This window comes from Molossus molossus, unplaced genomic scaffold (assembly GCF_014108415.1).
Source record: "Molossus molossus isolate mMolMol1 unplaced genomic scaffold, mMolMol1.p scaffold_m16_p_22, whole genome shotgun sequence".
In the NCBI taxonomy this organism is placed as follows: Eukaryota; Metazoa; Chordata; class Mammalia; order Chiroptera; family Molossidae; genus Molossus; species Molossus molossus.
The window spans coordinates 36,021,925-36,039,203 of NW_023425358.1; the positions used below are offsets into that span (position 1 = coordinate 36,021,925).

Below are 17,279 nucleotides of genomic sequence, written 5' to 3' on the forward strand. Positions count from 1 at the left end.
GCTGACCCTGCACCAAGAGGTTGCTGGTTCGATTCCCAGTCGGCATGTGCCTGGCTTGTGGGCTGATCCCCAGTGGGGCTGCAGGAGGCGGCATCGATGTTTCTCTCTCCCCTTCTCTCTCTCAAATCAATAAAGAAAAATAAATACATGTGTGAGGCTTGAGTAAGACATCTGCCCCTGTGTTCAGGCTCTGCAGTGTGTTGTTGTGGCTGAAGTGAAGGCATGGGCCTCACCCAGGTGCGGTGGTTGGAGACGGGATTCAGAGGCCTCTTCAGATAGCTGTAGGCTCATTGGTGCCGCAACACCGCTGCTGGACAGTGGTCAGCTCTTATGACCAAGGTGTAGCCTGAGACCCAGTCTGGGAGCTGTCTGCTCTGGGGTGTGGGGCACACTGGTCTCACCATGACCTTCACCCCCCGCTGGCTTCGGGAAACACCGTGCGCCGGCTGCAGGGAGCTCGCAGGCACTCACACCTCCCGTGCGTGTCCACACCACTGTGTCGGCGTCCGCGCCTGCTCGCTGGAGGTCTTCACCTGGTGGGAAAGCGCAGAGCTCACGGTGCAGACACGTTTTCCAAAACCCCAGCTGTCATCTGAGAGCTGTGGGCAGACCTGCGAGACCTCAGAGGTGCCTCACCGTCAGGGAAGTTGTGCTTTTTCAAAAACAAGAAGAGGGGTCCTTTTCACTGGTTTTTTATGTAAAGATGTAGTTGTTTTCAAACGACGTTGGGTTTGCTGAGCCAGCAGTCCGAGTTGAGAGAACACACTAAACTGGAAAAGGAAAGGGCGGCCGAGACGTCCTCGGACGAGCAGGTGGTGGCCCTGGTGCAGTGGGTGCACCGGCCGTCGGGGTGCTGGGTGTCCTCAGAAGGCTCCCGAGTTCTCGGCCAGGACTCGGGGTGGCCGTCTGCTGCTGAGACCGGAGTGTGGGAAGACGCCAGCTCCCTGGCAGTCAGGTCGAAGCGTGGGCCGAGGTGCCAGGACAAACGTGCTCGGCAGGTTTGAGGACTACAAAGGCAGAGTGGTGTGCGGTGGCCAGGGTGTGGGGGAGGGGAGACCGGGCAGAGCCAGTGGCCAGCGCCTGCCAGCCCGCAGGGCACATGCACGGAAAGAGTGTTGGGAGGTTGAGGCAGGGAGGGAGGGGCAGGAACGACACAGACGTGATGGAGAGCACGCGGACAGTCTGCGCACAGCCAGGTGGGCGGGTGGGGATGTCCTGATGGGGAGGGTTCGCAGGTGGGGCCGGGGGAAGCGGGGCTGGCCGACCTGGGTGGGTGCTAGTCAGTGCAGTGTGCCAAGATGGGGAAGCTGAGGAAGGAGCCATTGTGGGGGTTGGGTTGGGAAGGTTATTTGGGGTGCTCGTGGCAAAAATGGGAATAGCCAGGGCTGGAGGTGAAGCTGGGGAGCCAAGCTCACAGTGTGACTGAGGTGACGCACCTGGAGAGGTGGTCGATGCAGAAGAGGGGTCTCCAGGTGGCGCCCGGGAGCACCCCTACCTTTAGAAGTTGAGCAGAGGTCAAGGAGTCTCCAGTGAAGGCAACAGGGAGAGGTGGGTGGATGGCGGGCAGGGGATGTTGTGCAGGCCAGGGAGACAGTGTGGCACATGGTCCACGGTCCGTCCAGCAGCCAGGACAGTGCCCCTGCAGAGGCCACCGCAGCCTGGATGAGAGCTGTTCTCAGTGCTGCAGAGCCCGAGCCTGGCTGGGAGCGCGGGGGGCGGAGTCTGAGCCAGGAAGACAGGACGCAGAGGCCACGGGCCAGCTAGTGGGGCAGAAAGGACAGAGAGACTGGAGGTCCTGTTGGATCTGAAAGCTGGGAGAACAGGATGTTTTGGTCAGAGGATAGAGCTTCTGCCAAGGTGGCCGAGCTGCTGACAGACTTGTGAGCACACCCTGCCAGCCCTGCCGGGTGCGGGGTGGGAGGCCCTGGCTGAGCTCGGTGCGGGGAGGCTGCTTGTCTCCCCTGGCTTCAGGTCTTCCCACAGGGACCATCTGGTAAGCACAGGCTCACCGGTTTTCTTTCTTTCTGTTATGGGGAATTTCAAATAAACTCGGAAGGCGAGGAAGTAACAGTGTGCCCACTCCTATGTACCCGGGTTCAGAACCATCAGCTTTTGCTGTTTGTTCCATGTGCTTTTCTGCTCACTGGGTCACACGTGGACAGCTCCAGGCCGCACGCGGGGGTCGGTGGCTGGTGGGTGCTGGGAGCCCTGCAGCCGCACCTCAGGAAGGAAGCTAATTGCACCCAGACATCTGTCCTTGAGTTCCCAGGTGTGCCGGTCCCCATCTCAACTGACTGGCAGCACGTCACTCGCTTCTCTGAGGGGCAGGACGTCTGCATGTCCCGGCTGCCTGACAGAACCCTGTCGAAGCGCTGGGTGGCATGCTCGGTGGGACTCAATCGGACCCTCTGCTCCTGTGCTCCACTTCGTTCATACAGCTCCTGCTCTCCCCCCTGCTCCCCAGACTTCCAGAGGCTCACCGCCTGGCCCCACACCACCTCCCTCCCTCACCAGCCCCTCGTCTGTAGAGTGAAGGCTGCCCAGAGAGCGTTTCAGCTCCGGAAGCAACATCGTCCCTTCTGAAGTTCAAAGTGGAGATAGTTCCTCTCTTGTCCTTTTTTTTTTTTCATCCTCCCCTGAGGACATTTTTGCGTTCATCTTCAGACAAAGCAGGAGGGGGAGAGGGAGGAAGGGAGAGAGAAACATCGATGTGAGAGACACATGGAGTGGCTGCCACCCACATGACCCCAACCGGGGCCGGGGACAAACTGCAACCAAGGTACATGCCCTTAGCGGGAACCGAACCCGGGACTCTCTGACGCTGTAATGGCTGAGCCAAACTGGCCAGGGCCCCTCTTGTCCTTTATATAGGCGGCTGCTGCTCGTGCCCACTCAGCCTTTGAGGACCCCCCATTTTCCAGCAGTGCCCCATGTCCAATAGCTGACCCCCCTCTTCCAGCAGAGCCCCGCTGTCCAGATAGCTGACCCCTCTCTTCCAGCAGAGCCCGCCGTCCAGATAGCTGACCCCCTCTTCCAGCAGAGCCCGCTGTCCAGATAGCTGACCCCTCTCTTCCAGCAGAGCCCGCTGTCCAGATAGCTGACCCCCTCTTCCAGCAGAGCCCCCCTGTCCAGATAGCTGACCCCCTCTTCCAGCAGAGCCCGCCGTCCAGATAGCTGACCCCCTCTTCCAGCAGAGCCCCCCTGTCCAGATAGCTGACCCCCTCTTCCAGCAGAGCCCCGCTGTCCGGATAGCTGATCCCCTCTTCCAGCAGAGCCCCCCTGTCCAGGTAGCTGACCCCCTCTTCCAGCAGAGCCCCGCTGTCCGGATAGCTGACCCCCTCTTCCAGCAGAGCCCCGCTGTCCGGATAGCTGACCCCCTCTTCCAGCAGAGCCCCGCTGTCCGGATAGCTGACCCCCTCTTCCAGCAGAGCCCCGCTGTCCGGATAGCTGACCCCCTCTTCCAGCAGAGCCCCGCTGTCCGGATAGCTGACCCCCTCTTCCAGCAGAGCCCCGCTGTCCGGATAGCTGACCCCCTCTTCCAGCAGAGCCCCGCTGTCCGGATAGCTGCCGCAGGCACTTGTGTTGCATTTGCCCTGGGCTGTGAACAGGAGCATGACATTGCAAATTCTCTTCTTCAGCCCTGCAAGTCCAAGGACACTGCTCTCAGAAGATAAGAGCCTCTTTCTCAAGATCAGTAAAGGTCTGTGTTGCTGCTCTCACACTTAGGTCAGATTAATTATGGAATCAATAGCGGTTTTCTGGACAGAAAGGCATTTTCACTGTGTTCATTTCTGTTTCTGTTGCAGGTGAGGGGAGGGATACCTGTGCAGGGATCCTCGGGAGGGCAGAGCCGCACACCTGGACCTGAGGAGCTTGCTTCCTGGGAAGGCTCCCATCTGATGTGCAGGAGGCAGAACGTCAGACTGACTCTCCAAGGGGAGCCTGCAGGGCACCGAGACCAGCGCGCAGTATCTCGCCCTCGACTACAAGGGCCCCTGTGCCGTCCTCTCTCTGCAAGTGAGAAGTTCGAGACTGTCCTACAAGAGGCAGCTTCCAGGGGCTTAAAGACGCAAAGGTTTGCACCTCAGGAGCCCCTTGGAATGTTGACAACTCAGGACCTGAAAGACAGTTCTGTGTTACTGAGTTCCAGCATTCACATGGGAGTAAATGTCACTGTATAACCAGCCACACTGAGTGAGGAACACTATGCAGGAAGAAGCCTTCCGTAGAAAGACAGGCAGGGAGAAGCTTAGGCCGACCTGCGCCCTCCCCAGCAGAGCCAGCCTGAGAGAAGCTGCCGTGATGGCCAAATGAAGGCGGGGCCGCCCAGCCCTGAGCTGTAGTCGAGCCCCCTCGGAGTCCCGATACCAAATAGGAAACATGATCTACAAGTGCCCCATGTGCAGGGAGTTTTTCTCTGAGAGAGCAGATCTATTCATGCACCAGAAAGTCCACACTGCCGAGAAGCCCCACAAGTGTGACAAGTGTGACAAGGGCTTCTTTCACATATCAGAGCTGCACATTCACTGGAGAGACCACACAGGAGAGAAGGTCTATAAGTGTGATGATTGCGGTAAGGATTTTAGTACCACAACCAAACTCAACAGACACAAGAAAATCCACACAGTAGAGAAACCCTATAAATGTTATGAGTGTGGCAAAGCCTTCAATTGGAGCTCACACCTTCAGATTCACATGAGAGTCCATACAGGTGAGAAGCCCTATGTCTGTAGTGAGTGCGGGAGGGGCTTCAGCAATAGTTCCAACCTGTGCATGCACCAGAGGGTCCACACCGGAGAGAAGCCCTTCAAGTGTGAAGAGTGCGGGAAGGCCTTCAGGCACACTTCCAGCCTCTGCATGCACCAGAGGGTCCACACGGGAGAGAAGCCCTACAAGTGTTATGAGTGTGGGAAGGCCTTCAGCCAGAGCTCGAGCCTCTGCATCCACCAGAGAGTGCACACTGGGGAGAAGCCCTACAGGTGTTGTGGGTGTGGGAAGGCCTTCAGCCAGAGCTCCAGCCTCTGCATCCACCAGAGAGTGCACACTGGGGAGAAGCCTTTTAAATGCGACGAGTGTGGGAAGGCCTTCAGCCAGAGCACCAGCCTCTGCATTCACCAGAGAGTGCACACAAAGGAAAGAAACCATCTCAAAATATCAGTTATATAAAGCATTTTGCTAATAGTGAAAAATCTTAAAACCCATAAGTGCCACTAGGAAGGAAACCCTATAAATACCTGCATTGACCCAAGAAATTTTTACAGGAAGCCCCAGCAGAACATTCTTTCTGAAGAGGCGTGCGGGAGGCTGAGTGTTTTCATCCACGCCAAGGGTGCTCCACACCTTGACTTTGAGTCGAATCCCTCCAGGTGTCTGCCCAAGATGGGATTTGAGGGCCCATGTTTCCCCATCTATGAAAACGGGGGTGTGCATTCCTGGGGCCCCGGCACGATGCCTCGGTAGTTGCATATGACACAGGGAACCCTGGCCAACGCCCAGCCTCCCAGTCACCCTCTGGACGCTTCCCCAGCTGTAGCTGCCCAGCTGCTTCTTCGGGAGCTCAGCCCCTTCTCTTGATTCAGGCATATCGGTTAATCAGGCATTTGGAACGGACAGCTCCCACCACGACAGCGCTCTGGTATTTCTGAGGTTCCACTCGATTCAGCCCCTGCCTACCTTTCCATAGACCCCATTATTTCTGAACCCACTGCCTGTATGTCCTCAGAATACTCATAAATACCCACCCTTCCTAGATGGCGTTAAATTTCATTTTAGGTTTTAGGTGACTCGGAAGTCCCACCAGTTGATGAGGAATCGCTGGCAGACACGTGCCCTCGAGCTGTTCTTTTAATTTTGTGGATTCTTCTAATCACTGCGTTTCTGTTAGACTTACTCTTCTAGTGGCCGCATCACATGTTTTTCACTTGAATTTTTGGCAGTAGCTGAATGTAAATAGCAGGAGGGAGAAGCACAGTTAGAACTTTCCTGCGTCCGAAGGCCCCCGGGCTCCTGTCACAGCGCCCCACCCTGCAGGCAGCCAGGAGGTGGCGGAGTCACTGGTGGTCTCTGGGGCGTGGCAGTTACGAGAGGCGTCCTCGCGGCCCTTCCGTGAGGGTTCCATGTCAGTTCCTTTCTAGGCACGGTGTCCGTGCTGATTGTCCTTCCCTTCATTCATCAAGTGTTGATTGGACACCTCCCACGTCCGGGAATACCACTGAGTGACAGACAGGGCCCCACTCACGGAGTTCACTCCTGGTGAAGGAGACAGGCGACAAGCAAGTAAACAAATAACGTAGTTTGAGATAGTGATTAAGTGCTATGAAGAAAATAAACTAGGGTGATGAGTTAGAGGGGTGGGGCGGGGTGGGGGTGGGGCATCCTTAGGTAGCAGTCAGGCGAGCGAGGCCCTCCGAGAGTGGCGGTGAGCGGCACGGCCCTGGGGACCTGCTGGAGTTGGTGGGATGGCGGTGGGGCGGAGTAGTGAGCAGCAGGCGGGCGCCGAGCTGCTTCGTATCTGACATTTATAGGCCTTTTTTTGGGGGGGCTGGGTTGGTACTTAAAACTCATGTGGAAGAGCTCGAGGAATGTTGAGACCAAGAATCCCCAGTGAGGAGAGCAAACAGTGACTCCAACTTTGTTTCTCTTCTCGTTCCTGTTTGCATCCACTGCCCACATGTAGTCCTTTCGCTCAGGAAGTCGGGGGGAAATCAAGGGTCTTTGAAGCTCTGAAACGGGTGGCCATGTGCCCATGTGTCTGCGCTGTCACAGAGGCTGGGAAAGGAACCACCCAAAGTAGTCATGGAAACGCTGAAACAAAGCTTGAGTTTCTCACGTTTGATTTTCTCCTGTTTGACTGGAAGGGGTTCTGTGTAAGCAGAGCCCCGGCGCACGAGGGGGACTGGAGAGGAGACCTGGTTCTGTGGGCGGCCATGAGCCGAGGGGGGACTTGGGTCACCGGCCGCTGTCTGGGTTTGACACCAGGCGTCGTGAACCAGCCTCCGGGCAGTCACTTCTCCTGCGTCCCCCTCGTCACCAGGGAGGGCTGGAGCAGGCCCGGACAGAGCCCTCCCAGGCCCGGTCCCTCGAGCACGGGTTACTGTAGCGTCTCATCACTCATGTCCAGCACGAGAAGCGGTAGAGAAGCCTAGACTTTTAGTTGATAGAGAGCCAGTTGAAATATCATTGATAAGAGTTTTAGTTTTAGGAAAAATTGGTTTGATTTCTAGCTTTATTACTATTAGGTATGTGAGCTTGGGCAAATCACTTAACCTTTGAGTCTAGTTTTCTCACAAAACGAGGATGTTAGGCTCACGATTCTGAGTTTCCAGCTAGTCCTAGAGTTCTATATTTCTACATAGTTGAATTATTTTATCATGCTGTTGCTGGGAATACGACTAACACTTTGGAAGCTACTAATTTTATGTCGAGCTTTAAAGTTCATAATTGTTGTCTTCAGAAAATATTATTTGACCTACAGTATGTCCAAATCAATTTAATAAAATCACTTTATAACAGGGCTCTGCGCCTCACTGTGGCTGTGAATTCAGTGGTGTGTGTGTGTGTGTGTGTGTGTGTCGGGGCTGGCCTGTGCATCGTGCCCGGGGTGACCATATAGCTCCTATGCGAGCACAGGGGCGGGTGCTGTCAGTACTTGAGTGGGGACGACAGGCCTGCGTGGGGACTCCCAGCAAACCGGGCTCACGCCCGAGCACGTAAGGACGGCTGCGTCACTCCTGACGGAGGAGGGGGGCCTGCAGACGGGAGGGAGCACGCCCTGCCCGGGACAGCCCTGCTCGGTGGCTGTCTCCATGGTTGGCACCCGCCCAGGGCTCCCACGCCTTCTGCCCTGGGGACTCTTCCACGCTGGCGATGTGTTCGATGTGTTCGCATTCCCTGTGGACCCACTGTGGTCATTCCTGTGACCTGAGGTGCCTGCAGGCAAGCCCTGGGCTAGGCCCTGGCTGGGAGGGGCTGTCTGCATCCCACAGCCTGGTGCCTGAGGCTGTGTGAGGGAGGCAAGGCTCACTCGCAGTGTGGGACAGGAGCCCGGTGAGCGGCGGGTGGCACCTCCAGGGTAGGAAGGGCTCCAGTCAGAGCCTGACAGTGGCCACGTGGCCTGCAGTGGGCGAAGGGGCCCAGGCCACCGCTGGGGCTTCTTCGTGGTGTGTGAGCAGAGCCAGGCGGCCTTCCGGGGGACCGCTGAGCCCCTGGTTCTGTTATCCTGAAAAATGCAATTATTAGGCATTTTTTCCTTAACGACTTGCTGCTGTTCTCAGAAATTTGAAAAATGAGGTGAATGGGAAGCAGATCAGAAACAGGTAGAAAAAGGACTCAGTGGTCAGCTCGACCCAGGGAAGGGATGGGCGGAGGGGTCAGGGGAGGGCGCGGTGCAGCGGTCCCTGTGGGACCTCCCGTTCCCGTCTCCGAGATGGGTCTGGAGATGCCCAGCTCAGCAGGTGGGAGTGCCCACGTTCAGTCAGACGACAGTGACGATCACCTTTGCCTGTCGGGAGACGAGCGTGTTCCTTGGGGCCCTTCCTGTTCTGCCGAACACCATGCTGGGTCCGGGCGTCTGAACTCAGCAGTAGGACTGGAAGGGGCTGAACTGCGCCACAGGGTCGGAGGGAGAAGAGCTTGAGCCCCTGCCCCACCCCCAGGATAGGCCGGGACAAGGAAACAGGGGAGCGGAGAAGGGAGGCGGAGAGAGGGGCCCAGTGGATGGAATCAGGGTGATGTAAACGCCCATGCTCCCGCACCCGATCCCCGAGAACCACAAACCTTTCCCTGAAGTCTCAGGATGCTTGGTCTGAGCGGGATTCGTGATGGAAACTGATGGCTGGACGGAGCGCTGGGTCCAAGCTGACGGGCAGGACAGAGGTCCCTCGCAGTCAACTCAGGAGCCAGGAAGGGTGGCCCCCGACCCTACGCCCCAAGGAGTGCGCAGAAGCCTCTGGGAGGCGCTTTTTATCACCCCGCCTCTAGAACATGTTCAATGCTCGTGAGCGAATGCAGAGAGCCCAGGCCTCCTTCCAGCCACGCCAGCAGGGGCTGGGGAACCAGTGGGCGGCGCCCCCCACCAGAGCCTGCATTGCTCGGGTTCAGGCATTTGCTAGTCGATACATCTTCAGCGGCAAGTAGTAGCGTCCATGGCTTGTTCTTGCTGATTTTCAGAGGAATTTGTACATTTTATAGACTTAAAAAATATATTTTTTTCCTTTATTGATTTTAGAGAGGAAGGGAGAGGGAGGGAGAGAGAGAAACATCGATGAGCGAGAACATTAACCGCCTCCTGCATGCCCCACCCTGGGGACCGGGCCCACAACCTGGGTATGTGCCCTGACCAGTAACTGAACCGACGACCTCTTGGTGCAGGGTCAATGCTCAACCTCTGAGCCACTATAGACCGTTTAGTGTGCACCCTGCCACTTTTGCTCCCTACATACTTCTGAGAATGTGTCCCCTCAGAGACGTCCCCTCCTCCAATTCTGGCCCCGGCCCCGGCCCCGGCCAGGTCTTCTCTGTGTCATGAGTTATGGTGGGAATGCTGTGTTAGGAGAGTTTTTAATCCTAAGACCTGTAGATGGGATTCAGAAAGGTCTAGAACCTCCTTAAATTGTGTGCGGGATTCTGTGTATATGTGGGTACATGCATTTTTCTAGGAAGGAGGGTTTTTGTTGAATTTGTGACCCTAATGACGCTCACAGAGGGAAAGATCTGATCTAGCCACAGTTACTGGCCGCACAGGGCGCCTCAGAGTTCAGAACAGCATTGGTCACGGGAACGAATAGAAAATGCTGGACGGGCCCTGGCCGGTTTGGCTCAGCGGTTAGAGCGTCGGCCTGCGGTCCGGAGAGACCCGGGTTCGGTTCCCGCTAAGGGCACGTACTTCGGTTGCAGTTTGTCCCCGGCCCTGGTTGGTCGTGCGGGTGGCAGCCACTCGATGTGTCCCTTCACATCGATGTTTCTGTCTCTCTCTCCCTTCCTCTCTCTCCCTCCCACTCTATCTGTACAAAAAATGGAAAAATATCCTCGGGTGAGGATAAAAAAAAAAAAAAAAGAAAGAAAATGCTGGACGGTGCACGGGAGGAAGCCCACTGCGCTGTGCTGGGAAGTGGGCGAAGGCGGTCGGCGTGACACGGACATGCACATAGTGCGCGTGTTACACGGGCTTGATCGATGCACTGTGTTACACGGGCTTGGTCAATACACTGTTACACGGGCGTGGTCGCTACACTGTGTTACACGGGCTTGGTCGACACACTGTTACACGGGCTTGGTCGATATACTGTGTTACACAGGCGTGGTCGCTACGCTGTGTTACACGGGCGTGGTCGCTACACTGTGTTACACGGGCATGGTCAATACACTGTGTTACGGTGCAATGTCACGGGCTTGCGTGAAAAGTTTCAACAATGTGCGAAGGTTTGTGTGGATGAGAGCAGCTAGCTTGGAAGTGGGAAGACTATCCATACGAACGGAAAACACGGAGATACCACCGAGTCTCCTCTGGTTGCGTGGAGGCGATTCTCGCTGCAAAGTTGGAGTGAGGTCCCCAGGGCTGGAGCCGGCTGTATTCAAGTCTCAAATAAACCTGTTCATGTCGCTTGGTGCTGTGTTCGTCCGTGTCTGATTTCCACCCTCGTCACTCGCCTGGAGTACAAAGTTAAGGTCATATCTCTCTCTCTCTTTTTTTTTTATCCTCACCTGAGGACATTTTTCCTTTTTTTTTGTTCAGATAGAGTGGGAGGGAGAGAGAGGAAGAGAGAGAGAGAGAAACATCCGACGTGAAAGGGACACATCGAGTGGCTGCCACCCGCACAACCAACCAGGGCCGGGGACTAACTGCAACTGAGGTACGCGCCCTTAGCGGGAACCGAACCCGGGTCTCTCTGGACCACAGGCCGACGCTCTAACCCCTGAGCCAAATCGGCCAGGCCAAGGTCATATCTCTTTACAGACATTGGAGCTGTAATGACCGTCACAGTAAAGCCATTAGTTAGGCGGTGGGTCAGAGGAGGAGCCCCTGACCCCTCGCTTTTGGCTATGTCCTATAAATGATGAAATGAAACACTCTCATGGTCACTGTTTTCTAAACAGCATTGATTTGTAGTTGCTTTTACCTCTTGCACCCAAGAATTATTTAGGAGAGTTGATTTAATTATTTCCAATTTTATGTGATCTCTTTTCCATCAATCATTATACAGTTCCTGGTTTTAAGAATGGGCACACACACGGAACAAACAAGGAATCTTTCCCTGGGGAAGTTGGAGAAGGGACCCTGCTCCCCCCCCCCCCCCAAAACCCAAATCATACTTCATAAAAGAATTTAAAATTCATAATTAGAATGGAAAAATAAGTTCTCTCTCATTCCCACCTGAGTTTACAGACAGAAATTTACTCCTGTTACACTGGCGTACATGATACTGAGTTAAGGAGAAATTTGATGGCTTTTTTACTACTGTGGACAAATCAATAAAAAAGAAAAAACATGAAAGGTAACTCCAGAAGTCCCAGCCTGCCTCCTTAGACCCAACTCACCAAACTCGGTATGTTTGAATTCTGAGGTACTTTCCTGTGGAGGGTGCAGTTGAGCTTTGTTTCAGGAGAGAAGGGTGCTGGGCATTTTATTTTATTTTATTTTTAATTTATTTTTCTTTATTGATATTAGAGAGAGAGGAAGGGAGAGGGGGGGAGAGAGAGAGAGAGAGAGAAACATCGATGAGAGAGAACATCGATTGGCCGCCTCCTGCACACCCCCCACTGGGGATCCGGCCCACAACCTGGGCATGTGCCCTGATCGGGTATCGAACCAGCGACCTCTTGGTGCAGGGTTGATGCTCAACCACTGAGCCACACCTGCTGGGCGGGTGCTGGGCATTTTAACATTTATGGACCAAGCTGCCGTGTGCTTTATTTTCTAAATGTCACATACTCATGCTGTGTGCGCGCGCGCGTGTGTGTGTGTGTGTGTGTGTGTCCCACAGGTCTGTACCTTTAAAGCTTGTAAACCAAAGTAACCAAGAGTTCAATAAAATACTCTCCTACTGGAAGGTTGCTCAGCCTGAGTTCCATCAGAAGGGTGGACCCCCCAGCCTACAGTCCAGGTACTGGCCGTGCCCCACCTCCACCCCTGCTGCCCCCTCTGTGGGTCCTCCGGCTGGGGTGTCCCTGGCAGCAGCCTGCTCTGAGGAGGGGGCCCCCGAAGAAAAGCCTCCTACGAACCCTGCCTGAGGGCAGGCCTGGCCTTTGGGGAAGGCCCTGCCAGGATGGAGGTTAGCTAGAGCCAGGGCTCTAGATGACTCATCCTGCGGCTCCTGAGGGTCCACGTGGGGACCCTCTCGGCCAGGCCCAAGGGCACTGCAGACGGACCGTGTACCTTCCCAGGTGTCACTAGCCAAGGTATCGGGCAAGGCCAGCCCGACTGAGACGTCCGCCCCATGTGAAATACACAAAGCTAGTATTTATTGAACAGCCATTTTGAGGAAAGAAATGGACCTCAAAGCCCACGAACTCCAATCTTCAATCATCTGTCTGGGGAATTAACCAGCCGGTCAGTCTCAGCCCTGTTCCAGTGCCCTCAGTTTCTGGCTTCCCGTGGCCATGCCGGTCCACTCCCCAGGTCGAGGGGGAAGATACGGGAGTAACTCTTCCCAGTGTGAGTGTTTCCGTCTCAGCGAGAGCGCCAGCCAAGATCCTCGGGAGGTGCTCGGGCGGCAGGCCGGGAAGTGGATTCTTGTCAACCTCACGCGCTCAATGAGGGCGACCCAGGAGGCTCAGGCCACGCTCGGGGCCCCTCGTCAGCACTTTCGTGCGAACCAGGGCCCTTTCCCTCAGGCCCTCAGAAAAAGTGCACAGAAAGTGTCCCAGACTCCCCCAGCCCCTCCGACTGCGGCCTCTGAATACTGACACGATATTAACATTCAACTTTAATACACAGACTGATGGGGCGGAGCAGTGACCGTACTATGCCCACGAGTACGGAATGGCAAAACAGGTAGGCTGCTCTGGAAGGAATGATCATGTAGTGGCCTTTACGATTTAGTTTTGAATAATGTAGTTAAGTTTGTTTATGTTAATTCCTTAGCACATTCGAGTTGTGTAGGTGGTTGGGCAAGGGCCAATGATTCGATGGGAAAAAAGTCCAATTGGGGGCTCCTTTTCTTTTTCCTTTGTGAAGAATAGAAATCTAGAAGGTGTTGCCCGGCCGGTGTGGCTCGGTGGTTGAGCGTCGACCCTGCACCAGGAGGTCGCCGGTTCGATTCCTGGTTGGGGCACATGCCCAGGTTGTAGGCCCCGTCCCCAGTGGGGGGCATGCCTTGGGGGCATGCAGGAGGTGGCCAATCGGTGTTCTCTCTCATCGATGTTTTTTTCTATCTCCTTTCCTTCCTCTCTCTCTAAAAATCAATAAAGAAAAAAAAAAAGGAGGTACTGATTCATGCATGGGCGGTCTGAATATTACTCAGATACTAAAAGTTTGTGTTTGGGCTATTTTTTACCATCACAAAATAGTGACAAATGTTTATTTTTCTTTCACACAACAAACTCTGAAACGCTGATGCTGGAGGACAGTTTACTTTGTTCCTCACTTTCTACTGGAAACAGTGTTGCCATCGACCTGATCAAAGTTGATACATTTCAAAACAAAACAAAACGAAACCCTCCAGATACTTTCATTAGCTTGGCAGAGTTAAATGCTAGTTATTTTCCACAGGGGAGTAAGGGACACAGAGCATCAAACACCCAGCAGTCTGTGCTGTGTGGCTAAAGAGGCGGAAAGTTAGGTCCTGGGTTATTTTAGGTCCCGCAAACTGGAATCCAGTCATTTATCTTCGGAAGATGAAGCTGCGATGTGGCTTGAAGCGGCGGATGTGCTCCCTCTAGTGGTCAAAGAGGTGGTGTGGGGGCTGTCATAGCGTTTTTTGGTATTGACCCAGTTCCAGTCCCCAATCTCCATGTTTTTGTTGGGGTGGGGCAGGGCACAAAAAACCTCCACCCTCCACTTGTTCTCCGAAATACGTTTAAAACACAATTTTGGGGGGTCCATAAAGCGTTTTTCTGGCCCACCCCAAATGCTGTGAAAGCAAGCACTCTGGGTGTCACAAAACGTCATGGCCCCAAGTTCGAGCTCCGTCTCTCTCCAGCTTCACCCCTTTCTTACCTCGTTTCAGGTCGATTTGGGTGCTCCGCCCGCATTTACTTTGCTTCACCTATTCAATTTTTGTTAATTCTTTCCGAGTTCTGTTCACGCTAGCTAGGCTAGTTCTGCGATGATCACTCATTTAAAAGATAGAAAAGGGCCCTGGCCGGTTTGGCTCAGCGGTTAGAGCGTCGGCTTACAGACCAAAGAGTCCTGGGTTCGATTCTGGCCAAGAGCATGTACCTCAGTTGTGGTTCCTCCCCGGCCTGTGCAGGAGGCAGCCAGTCAATCAATCTCTCTCTCTCTCTCTCTCTCTCAGCCCCAAGCACCTGTGACAGCAGTTGAACATGCCCCCCCTTCTCTTTTTGCTGTGGGCGCTTCGATTACCATTATTGGACTGAAGGAAGTTCTGCTAAAAATGTCAGAACAGCCCTGGCTGGGTTGGCTCAGCGGTTAGAGCATCAGCCTGCGGTCCAGAGAGACCCGGGTTCGGTCCCCGCTAAGGGCATGTACCTCGGTTGCAGTTTGTCCCCGGCCCTGGTTGGGTCGTGCGGGAGGCAGCCACTCGCTGTGTCCCTTTCACCTCAATGTTTCTCTCTTTCTTCCTCTCCCTCCCTCCCGCTCTATCTGAAGATAAATGCAAAAATGTCCTCGGGTGAGGAAAAAAAAACAAACCATCCCTTCTCCTCTGCCCCCTTCCCCCTCCAGGCAAAGATGTGTGCACGTATATGCTGCCGTAGTGTTTTAGAAGCGGACTTTCTGTCTGAACCTACTTACCACGGTAGTGGTCACAGCAATTCAAAGGGGAGAAGATCCCCCACCTGCCTTGAGCCGGGGACACGGGGCGGGTGTTCAGGGACTCTCATGCGGGGGGGAGGGCAGAACCCTGTGTCCCTGCACTGGCTGTCACCCCACTTCTGGGCGCTCTATCCAAAGCATTGATGGCAGGGTCTGAAGAGGTGCCCGCACGCCTGTGCACCGCGGACTATCCTGTCGCCCGCAGGCGGAAGCAACGCAGGGTGTCCACCAACAGGCGAAGGAGCGAACACAAGGCGGTCCGCCGTGCGGTGCAATAGCGCCGCCCAAGAGGAAGGAGATGACCCACGCGGCATGCCGTGACCTGGAGGGCCCTGCGAACCTCCTGGGGGCCGGGAAGACGCAGAGGAAGATGGTGCTGTGTTAGCCCAGCAGGGGAGAAAGCCTTCCCCACGAGTAATTCTAGCGCAGTGTCCTCAGACGACCTGTAAAAGTACGATCCAGGAACAGCGTCGGTGCCGAGGTCAGCCCGAGTAACCCTGTCTCAGGCCATGGGAGCCAGGAGGGGCTTCTGCCAGGAGGGCTTCAAGGGATGCATAGGAGTTCGCTTAACAGGCACCGTGAGAAAGCAGAGGAGATGATACACCCTGTGGTTCTCAAAACCAGTCATGCTTCAGAATCACCCGGAGAGCTTGTGGGAACACGGATCCCTGAGCCCCACCCCAACTTTCTGATTCAAGGGGTGCGGGGGTGGGGCCTGAGCATTTTTTCTCTATTAAGTTCCCAGGGGATCTGCCGCTGTTACTTCGCCCCGAGGACCGCACTTGGAGAAGGGCCGATGCGCACGGAGACCTGAGGCGCAGGCGCAGCGCGGGCTCCTGGACCGTGAGTAACAGGACCGCTGGGTTGGATGCGTCTGAGCCATGTGTTTAGAGTCGGGGAGGCCTGAGTGTCAAGGAGGTGGGGGCAGGGGAAATGAAGAAACACGCTTGTGTCCCCTAGCAGAGCGGGCACTGTGATGTGGCATACATGATATGATGCGGTGTTCAGCCCTAATGACGTGATCTGCTGTGTGATGACCTTCAGCCCTAGTGACGTGGTATGTGACATAAGATGACAATTTCCGACCCATGTGATGTGATACGATACAATAGGAAGGTCAGTGGGTTGACAGCTCAGGTCATGGTATGGCTGTCACGTGGTTACTAGTCGGAGAAGGAGAGTAGGAGGCAGAGGCTGGACTTGGTGGCTGATAGGACATGGAGGATGATGTCTGAATGTTTGACTTTGGAGACAGATTCCAGGCGATGCCCGGGACGAAGCCAGGGAGTGGGGGGGAGGGGGGCAGGTTTGCAAATCTGCCGGATTATGGGACAGGTGAACCCCCCTTCCCGAGGTTTCCCTCCGCCCTGTCCACCACCTGCTCCTGGGGGACTGGTCCCCCATCTTCTCTTTTCCTGTTCTCCTCACACTTCCCTCGGATGTGATGCTCGTCAGCAGCTCAGCGATTCAGACTCATTCGCCGAGGTCTTTGTCATGCTCACAGACTCGGTTTAACAGGGAAACTGGAGGCCTGTGGCTGGCCAGGGGACAAGGGACAGCTGTTAACTCCCTGCTGTCCAGCTCCTTGGGAGAGCATGTCTCCTTTTTAGCATGAAAACCTTGGAGGAGCCCTGGCCGGTTTGGCTCAGCGGTTAGAGCGTCGGCCTGCAGTCCAGAGAGGCCCAGGTTCAGTTCCCGCTAAGGGCATGTACCTTGGTTGCAGTTTGTCCCCGGCCCTGGTTGATCGTGCGGGTGGCAGCCACTCGATGTGTCCCTTTCACGTCGATGTTTCTCTCTCTCTCTTCCTCTCTCTCCCTCCCACTCTGTCTGTACAAAAAATGGAAAAATGTCCTCGGATGAGGATTAAAAAAAAAAAAAAAACCTTGGAGGAGAAGAAACCATCATTGGCAGATTGAGCTCCAGCCTCGCCCCCCGCCCCCCAAAAACAGTTTACAGCAGTGGTTCTCAACCTGTGGGTCACGACCTCTTTGGGGGTCGAACAACCCCTTCACAGAGGTCACCTAAGACATAACAGTAGCAAAGTGACAGTTATGAAGCAGCAACGAAAATAATTTTTTGGCTGGGGGTCACCACAACATGAGGAGCTGTATTAAAGGGCCGCGGCCTCAGGAAGGTGGAGAACCACTGGCCACAATGTGTTTCAGACCCTGGGCGGCTCCCCGACACCTGGCTGGGTCTCTGGAAGTAGGGAGTTTTCTTGTTACTCAGAGTATCGCCCTGACATGCAAGAAAGTCCATCCAGTCACGATGCCCTGTATTCAAATATACCCGAGTGTCTTCCCGCATTCTTCCCTCACACGTTTCTCAAATGTCTGACACGTCGGAA

The 17,279-nt window shown here is 55.0% G+C and overlaps 1 protein-coding gene across 5 annotated transcripts in view; it reads left to right on the top strand.

Moving 5' to 3' along the window:
* ZNF664 (zinc finger protein 664) overlaps positions 1–15,989 on the top strand; it is a 35,603-nt gene extending 19,614 nt beyond the window's left edge. For 4 of the 5 annotated variants that reach the window (XM_036276963.1, XM_036276965.1, XM_036276966.1 and 1 more), the window contains 2 exons: positions 3,639–3,700; positions 3,807–6,345. In XM_036276963.1, coding sequence (XP_036132856.1) covers positions 4,381–5,166 — 786 coding nt within the window. In that variant the 5' untranslated portion in view covers positions 3,639–3,700; positions 3,807–4,380 and the 3' untranslated portion in view covers positions 5,167–6,345. Of the gene's footprint in view, positions 1–3,638; positions 3,701–3,806; positions 6,346–15,670; positions 15,776–15,895 lie in introns of those variants that run through there. The other variant, XR_004961333.1, reaches the window with a different exon arrangement.
* Positions 15,990–17,279: the final 1,290 nt, after the last annotated feature.